Consider the following 8,532-nt stretch of genomic DNA (forward strand, 5'->3'; position numbering starts at 1 on the left):
TCCAGGATTACTAGTGTGCATTACCACATCCTGCCTCTGTGGTGGAAGCCAGGGCTTTATATGTGCTGAGTTAGCACTCCATCGCTGGAGCGGCACCTCCAGACCCATCCTTTCTTCTGGAGACAAGGGCTCACCGTGCAGCCCCGAACTAAAGTCTTGGTACTCCTGCCTCAGCCTTTTCATCGTTAGGGTACCAACTGGGTGCTACCAAACACAACTTCCGCGCGTTTCTCAGAGATAGGGCTACTAATCTGCCCATCTGGTAGATGGAGCACTGGGGAAGAGTGTCACTGCCCGGAGCTCCATGGTCAGTGGGGAAACAACCAGACTAACCCTCATGTCCAACATTCTGGTGACGTTCAGCAGGCACTTATTGCATGGCACAGGCACCAGGGTTAATGCAGCCTGCCTTGGCATTCCTTGACTGACAGCCCCAGGAGCCCCTACCACACAGACCAGACTCAGAACAGTGGCTGCCAGAGGGAAGCAGCAGGCTTCTCCTTTATTGCAAATACAATAGTCCCAGGGGCACCCGGGAAGAGCTGGAACTGGGAGACATGGGGACCGGGCTTTCCCTGTCACAGACTGCCAACCCCTGTCCAGGGCAGAAGCCAATCTGATCCCACAAGGAGCCAGAGTTGAAAAGATCAGGCCCCTGGCTGGGGTTAGAGGGGAGTCCTTTGTGAGGCCAGAACAGCTGTGAGCTTGGGCCTCATCCCCAGCATCAAGGGCCCTAGAAATGTCCACCATTAGAAAGAGAGCTGAGGGGCCACTGGACCAGAGATGAAATGACTCTGCCCCCTACCAGCATGGCCAGGTGGCTGGTCCAGAGGTCTTGACCCCCTAGAAACTAGTCTCTGTAGCTAGGGGGGGACACACTACATTGAGCGAGCTTCTCCGATGGCCCGCTCCATCCGCAGGTACCAGGGCTGGATGCGTGAGTGTTGCATAAGGTCGGTGAAGGCCTCCAGACCCTCCATCACTCGCAGCACGCCATACACCGCCTAGGAAGGGGTCAAGGAACAGCCATCACACTGGGCCCATCAGGGCACTAAGGCCTCAGACGGGGCACCCACACTGCCTGTTTGCTTCCAGTTGTGTAGGATTTGGGGGTGGAGCTATCAGCACCTTGTCAGACCCTGGCTTCCTGGTTACAGGACTACTCAAGGACAGAAAGCCTAAAGCTAGGCCAGTGAGGCTGCCAGGTGAAAGCCTGGAGCCCAGGCATGCTGCGACTGAGCTAGGAAATCAGAGGGAGAGCCTAGGCCCTGCCACTGCCACTCAGGTCCCTGGATCCTGCCCAGCCTGAAACTACCCTCTTCCTGAGCCTTTCAGGTATGAAAACCATGAAAGTCCTGTTTGCTTTTTCTCCTGACAATACACACACAAGGGAGAAACACAATTCCTCTGGGGAACAGGGAGCTGCAGAAGGTAGGCCTTATCTGGGCTTTCCCTCCCCAAGGGTGGGCCACGCTATCAAAATCACACTCACCAGGTCAGCAAGGTTAGGCTCCTGACCCCCCATGAATGGCCGGTCTTTGCCCACGGCTGTTACCCACTTGTTGGCTGCCTCATAGAGGTCTGCACGTACGTCATCCTGCAGGTGGTGCCTGGATAGAGAGAAAGGCTGGGTGACTCGGGCAGCCCTAGGTGAGGGGATGGTACCCCATCACTGAGCACCTGCCCCTGATGAGTGATGGTGTGTGGCTCAAGATGAGGAAGAGACCCTGACAAGGAGGCAGAAACAGAGGACAAAGGGCAGGGCTTCTGACCCCAAAGCCTGGGCTAGGGAGTAATCAGACGTGCTGGGTCCCAGGCCTGGCATATCTTCTCTAGGCCTCAGTTTCCCTTTTCCCTCCTGAGGAGTTTGATGGATGCTCCACAGACCTCCATGCCTCGACTGGGGAGCGCAGGCCCCTGTTCCTGCATGTGGGTACACTTGGACGAGCCCTCACCTGCTTTTGAGGCGCTTGCTTATGATGTACATGGCAGCTGCACCCACATACTTGGCCATCGTGGCCTCCACTGCCCCGAACCTGCCCTCACGGACAATGTAGTCGAAGGAAGCCAAGGCCTCGGCAGGTGTTCGGTACACATTGGGGGAGATGAGGTGCACCAGCCAGTCATCTGCCCACTGCCGCCACTTCATCTCCTCCCTGCAGACACAGGGCACACAGGCTGATGCACTGTCCCCGAGCCAGGGCCAGAGCTCTGCCCCAGTTTCCCACAGGACTGCCCAGAACAGTAGTTCTCAACTTTCCTAATGCTGCAAACCCTCTAATATAGTTCCTCACGCTGTGGTGACCCCCAACCATGGAATTCTTTTATTGCTACTTCATACCTATAATTTGCTCCTGTTATGAATATGTAATGTAAATACCTGATATGCAACCCCTGTGAAAGGGGTCGAGACCCACAGGTTGAGAACCACTGCCCAAGAGCATTCACTTTAGCTGGGTCCACCCCCACCCCCCTGCAGCCGCGGCACCACTCACGTCCTGGCTTCCTTCCCGCCATACATCTGCTGGGCCTCCTTCTCGTCCAGCATGAGCCAGTACTTGTTGCAGAACTCGGTCACCTCCTTGCCCTGGTCATTGGTGGCCTTCATGGGTGGGTAATAGGTGATGATCTCTTCCAGGGGCTGCCTTCAGGGGAAGGCTACAGCTTCAGCCTGACTCTGTCCTCCTGCCCCCTCGGCCTACCAACCCAGCCCAACCTAACCTTGACTTACAGCAAAAGGGATTAGGTTAGGCAGGAGGACTGCTTTACTGACAGGAGAAGATGGGGGAGCTACAGCAGGCAGGCACTGGAGTAGGATACCATTGGTCTATTCTAGAAATATCTATAGCAGCCTTACCCTCAGAGAAGGGACTGCTGGGCCTCCCAGGAGCAACTTACCCTGAAACCAAGTAAGTCTTGAGGGCACTGATGATGACGGAGGAGTCATTCAGCTGTTGCTGGAAAAGAAGAAACAACTGTCTTTTGCAATACCCTGGGCACATGGGACAAGCCTCTGTTACCAAGCCACATCCTTGCCCAGGAGACAGGTTTGGCTGGCAGGTGGCAGCACCAGGCTCCTTAAACAACAGCAGTGCCCAGGGTATCTATCTGGTCCTCGAACCTGGGCACTGCTGACTTATCACACTTACCCCAAAACCCATGCCCTGAGCTCACTGATCCCCATCCTTGGGCCCTCTTTCTGAGTAAGGATGACCCAGAATGGGTGTTGGGGATGTATGACTGGGAGAGCCTTGACATGTGACCCCAGCCCACGAACCACTTGGTCTCTTGGCACCAAGACCAGGCAGGACCCAGAGGCTGCACACAGCATACCAAACCCAGTGGCAGGATTCCATCCTTACTGGCCCCACAGCCCAGGGCCTAGGCTCCTGTGGACTAATTAAGAAGCCAGCCAAGAATCGTTGCATGTTAGTTCACATCTGTAATCCTTGCATATGGAAAGAAGGCTAGGCCTAAGCCAGCCAGGAGTACTGAATAAGACCCTGTCTCAAAATACACTCATGAATGGCCGGGCATGGTGGCACAGGCCTTTAATCCTAGCACTTGGGAAGCAGCAGGATCTCTGTGAGTTTGAGGCCAGCCTGGTGTACAGAGCTCCAGAACAGCCAGGACTATGCAGAGAATCCCTGTCTTGAAAAACCAAAATAGATAGACAGACAGACAGACAGAGCACTCATGAGCTGTGGTGCCTCATGCATACCCACAGACAAAAATATAATTAAAACTTTTTTTTTTTTTTTTTTTTTTTTGAGTCAGGGTCTTATGTTGCCCAGACTGGCCTGAACTCACAGAGCTCTCCCTATTTCTGCCTCACAGAAGAAGCAGGCATAAAGGTGTCCACCACTGTGCCTGGCAAAACTTTTTTTGTTCTTCAAACCACATTTTATTTTCTTCGTGAGAGACACAGGTGATGGTCGGTAGACAACTTGCACAACTGTTCTCTTTCTACCATGAGTCCTGGGAACTGAACTCAGCTTGTCAGGTTTGGCAGCAGGCGCCTTTACCCAAAGCCATCTCAGTGGCCCTTAATAAAAAAATTATTAGCAAAGAAACAATCTGGGCACAGTGACACACACACTTTTGATCCCAGCACTAGGGAGGCAGAGGCAGGCAGATCTCTGTAAGTTCAAAACCACTCTGGTCTACACAGCTAGTTCCAGAACAGCAGGCCTATAGAGAGAGACCCCGTCAAAAAGAATATCGAGTTCCAAGACAAGGGCAACACAGTGAGCCCTGTTTCAAAAAAACAAAACAAATGCACATATAAACAAACCCCCAAACTGGGCACATGTCTATCACCCTAGCACTCAAGAGACAGAAGGATATTGAATTCTAGGGCAACTCAGGCTACATAACAAGACTGTACAAAACAAAACCAAACAAAAGGCCAGCCCGCAGAGGTGAAAGTAATGAAGACGCCCGTGTGCTGGCTAGTCTTGCCTCAATTTGACATAAGCTACAGTGATCTGAAAGGAGGGAACTTCAGTTGAGAAAATGCCTCCGTAAGATCAGGCTGTAGGACATCGTCTTAATAAGAGTTTGCAGGGGTAGGGCCCAGCCCAGTGTGGGTGGTGGAATCTCTGGGCTGGTGGTCCTGGGTTCCGTAAGAAGGCAGGCTGAGCAAGCCACGAGGAGCAAGCCAGTGAGCAGCACCCCTCCAGGGCCTCTGTATCAGCTCCTGGCCTGGTTGATTTTGAACTGGAAGTGTAAGCCAAAAAAACCCTTTCCTCCCCAGTTTGTTTTTTCAGCCATGGTGTTTCAGCACAGCAATAGAAAGCCTAGTTAAGACAGCCAGTGAGTGGCAGAGCCACGCCTCAGACCGCCCCAACTGCAAAGCCAGTCTGTTCATCTAAGTGCATCCCCTCACCACCTCCATGCTCAGCTAACGGGGAAGGAAAAGGTTCCGCATTTATTTTAGTGTTGCTGTGACTGTATCCTGCAGGTTGCCCAGGCTAGCATCAAGGCTCAAGGACTCAACCTCGACCACAGGCTTGCACTGCCCTTTCCACCCCAGTTCTTCTCTCTAGGCACAGTGGAGACCTACAAGTCACACGTTCTTTTGGAGTATGAAGCAGGGACAGAAAGGAGGCATGAGATCCCCAAGGCTCACCAAGCGGTCTCCTTCCTGGGCCACCAGGATGGGCACCTTCCTGTAGGAGGAGAATTTGATCTCAGCCCTTCTGACAGGATTCACCTCCACTACCTTATAGGGTAGGGAGTGGAAGTCGAGGAAGGCACGGACTTTGCTGCAGAACGGACAAGTCTTGTACTGGTACAGGGTCAGCTGCAGGTGGCTGGACAGCGACAGCTGGGGGAGAGAAATGGGGAGACCTGTCACACCTGGAGTCCCAGAGCTCTTGCTCCACCTCCCCAAGCAAACCTTTCTCCCCCACCCCTCCCGAGACAGGCTTTCTCTGTGTAGCCTTGGCTGTCCTGGACTCGCTTTGTAGACCAGGCTGTCCTCGATTTCACAGAGATCCACCTGCTTCTGCCTCCCCGCCAAGTTAGCCTTTCCTCAGGGAGTCTTCTAAAGTAACTCTGAAAATATAAGAATGAGGAAAGGCAGAGAGAATGGTGGATGGGTAAGGGGCTCACGGAGTGACAGTACATCTCCGAGTCCGTCGCATTTATGAAGGATCTGCTTCACGTGCATGTGGTGTGTGTTGTGTGTGTGTGTGTGTGAATTCATCTTCCTCGTGTGTGTGTGTGTGTGTGTGTGTGTGAATGTGTGTGTGTGAGAATTCATCTTCCTCCTGCCCCAAAGAGGGTACAAGACAGCCCCAGAGTGTGTCTCCATCTAGCTGCAGTAGTCCTTAAGCCCTTTCTGGGTAGGGGACAGAGCTGACCAACCGGCCAGGCAGCACTGGCCAGAAGTGAGGTCCACCTCAGATCTCCAGAAGTGGAGGGAGGCTGCACCGGGCTCCTCTGCAGTAAAAAAACCTTTCGGTGAATTTGCGACACTTGCAGCCCACTCCCCTCACGTTTCAAACGGAAATCGGATGGACAGAAAAGGGAGCAGCGAGCCACAGGGACTCCACTCCCTTTCCAGCTCCTGGGTCCAGAAAAAGAGCATGGGAGGCAGGGTACAGAGAGGGCTAGGGCTCTGCAACTCGTGAATGTCCACAGGCGGCCGGGCCACCGCGGGCTGGAGCACGCCTCTAGTTCTGGAGTCAGGTTCACGGGGTCCCCGCACACCCCTAAAACACAGTGGAGGCCATAGCATGAGATACACCTAGGTCACAGGCATCAAGCACCAACCTCCTCGGGCTCCTGTGGCCAAGACACTCGCCCAAGGTCACAAGCCGGGGCGAACGCGGCCATTCTGACCCCGCGGCTTGTCAAGAGTCCCGAGTTCGGGGCTGATCCCGGCTCCCGTGCCAGCCAAGCCTTACCTGGGCAGCCGAGCGCTCGGCGCGGAGATCCTGGGAACGCAGGTGCCACCGCACGGTGTGGTACAGCCCCAGCGCGCCGCCCAGGGCCAGCGCCGCCGCCCCCAGCAAGCGCGGGGTCCCCTTGCGGACCGCGACACCCCCGCCTCCGGCCACCGCCCTGGTGAAGACGGCCCGACTCTGGGCCGAGAGTGGCGGCCAGGGTCGTGTGCCCAGCCCCTCCGCCAGGGCGCACCGGCTCGAGCCAAGCACCAAAGCAACGCGCGCCGCCTGGGCCATGGTCGCTCTGCCGGCGCTGCGGGAGGGCGCACGAAACCAAGATGGCTAAGGCGCTAGGACGCCTTAAAGGGACCCGACTCCGGGCGCCGGCGTGTTGCCTAGGGGAGTGATGACGCCAAGCAGGACCAGAGGCCTTGAGGGGACTGGAGCGCACCCCAAGGGCTTTGGAAGCGGTTTGACGCCGCTGTCCTTGGGGGGTTGTAACGGTGACCTGTGATTCGTGCTCTGTCGTTTTCACGCCGCGCATCCGTTCCAAAGAGCGTCAGGGAAGACGCCTGCCTCCGGAACCACGCACTCCCCGGAGGACGTCCGAGGCGGTCTCCCAGAGGGCGGCCTCAACATCTCCGACTCTTTCCGCCCTCCCGCACCGTTGTACCCTTCTGCTAGGACACGAACCACAGACTTTTCTCAAACCCGGCGGGGACCTCGGGAACCACGTGCAGCGGAAATAACCCACGCTGAGGCCCGGCTCGCCAACCCGAAGGCTTCAAGGGCTGGAGGGGGCGGAGCGAAGGGCCCAGGACTCCTCCCGCCCTCGCGGGTCCTAGCCGAGCTCCCGACAGCCCCAGCGTGACCCCGCCCCGAGGCCGGAAGGAGGCGGGGCTTCTTGAGTGGGCGTGGACTCGAGGCGGGCTTGGTGGGCGAGCCGGGTTCTAGAGGCGTAGGGACGAGATTTTGGGGTCCGCCCTGGTTGCAATCCGCTTCCTTCAACTTCTCCTGGGTCTGGCAGCCCCGCAACCCACGATATCCGGCCGCAGCTGGAACCTGTGCGTGCTGGACAAGGAGAGCGAAAGGGTCAGGTGGCCCCAGCGTGCTTTTCTGTGAATACTCTACTGGGAAGAGAATAGTGGGCTTAAAAGGCGCAGAGGGGGCTGGAGAGATGGCTCAGAGGTGACGAGCGCTGGCTGCTCTCCCAAAGGCCCTGAGTTCAAATTCCCAGCAACTACATGGTAGTTCATAACCAGCCATAGTGAGATCTGGTGCCCTCTTCTGGCCTTCGGCTCGCACGCAGGAAGAATACTGTGTAAATAATCCTTTTTAAAAAGGCACCGAGGATCCCGGCTCAAGTCCCGTCTCTGCCTCTGAGTAGGTCAGGAATCCCAGAACAGTCTGGGGACTAGCCAGGACGACATCCCAGAACAAATCTCTGGAAACTGCTCAGCAGAACTGTGCGTACCTGTCTTGTTCTACAGTTGGGGAAATGAGCCAGCTTCAAGGATACTCGCCCATGTTGGATTCATTCCAGCAACTGCTTTAGCCGCTGAAAGGCAATTTAGGAGAGCTGGAGGGGAGTTTGGCCAGTTCGGTCTGCCGGTTACCGCCCACAGCCCCTGTCAACACCATCCTGGTGTGACAATGTTTACAAAGCAAAATGCAACCTCTTCACCTTGAGGAACCCCAGCTTTCCCACCTGTGATACAAAAGTAGTGACTGGCATCTCCTCCTGGTCCTGCCGCCCACCACACTCTTGATTTGTGTTCCAAGTAAATGAGAGCCTTTAACCCCAGCACTCAGGAGGCTGAGCTAGGCAGGTCTCTAAGGCCAGGCCATCCTCACAAATAAATAAGCTGAGAGATGAATGGGGTAGGCCGAGAAATCAATGAGGCTGATTCCTGGGAAAACCCCACTTTTTGCTTAATGGGCAACTGTGCCATCTTAGCATACATGAGCCAACCTTTGCCAAAGAAACCCAATATTGGCTCAGCCCTCTCAGTGGAAACACTTGGCAGAGTTCTTTTGTTCTTGACATCGTGTTGTCCAGCGCTCAGTTCCCTTGGTACCTTCATCCGTGCTACCTACAGACCTTCAAGTGGTAGCCAGCACGGGGCACAGCCCTGCTCAA

General features: G+C 55.4%; 1 protein-coding gene across 2 annotated transcripts; it reads right to left on the reverse strand.

The window, feature by feature from the left end:
• Positions 1–470: 470 nt before the first annotated feature.
• Ptges2 (prostaglandin E synthase 2) lies at positions 471–7,169 on the reverse strand. Of its 2 annotated transcripts, XM_055600730.1 has the most exons (7): positions 6,414–7,169; positions 5,132–5,329; positions 2,899–2,957; positions 2,496–2,645; positions 1,956–2,156; positions 1,493–1,610; positions 471–1,004 (listed from the first exon to the last, which is right to left on the reverse strand). In XM_055600730.1, exons 1-7 carry the CDS (start codon positions 6,687–6,689, stop codon positions 879–881), a joined length of 1,128 nt encoding a protein of 375 aa, XP_055456705.1. In that variant the 5' UTR covers positions 6,690–7,169; the 3' UTR covers positions 471–878. The 2 variants fall into 2 exon arrangements, with proteins under 2 accessions (XP_055456705.1, XP_055456706.1); XM_055600731.1 differs by lacking the exon at positions 1,956–2,156 and having other exon boundaries at positions 6,414–7,144.
• Between the last annotated feature and the right edge of the window lie 1,363 nt (positions 7,170–8,532).

Source organism: Psammomys obesus, unplaced genomic scaffold (assembly GCF_907164565.1).
Source record: "Psammomys obesus unplaced genomic scaffold, mPsaObe1.curated_primary_1811, whole genome shotgun sequence".
Lineage (NCBI taxonomy): Eukaryota > Metazoa > Chordata > Mammalia > Rodentia > Muridae > Psammomys > Psammomys obesus.

Coding starts and splice junctions, on each gene's coding strand:
- Ptges2 (XM_055600730.1), bottom strand. CDS start 6,689: ATGGCCCAGGCGGCGCGCGTTGCTTTGGTGCTTGGCTCGAGCCGGTGC. Junction 5,330..6,413: donor CCGAGCGCTCGGCTGCCCAG/GTAAGGCTTGGC, acceptor TCTCTCCCCCAG/CTGTCGCTGTCCAGCCACCT. Junction 2,958..5,131: donor CCCAGGAAGGAGACCGCTTG/GTGAGCCTTGGG, acceptor CTTCTTTTCCAG/CAACAGCTGAATGACTCCTC.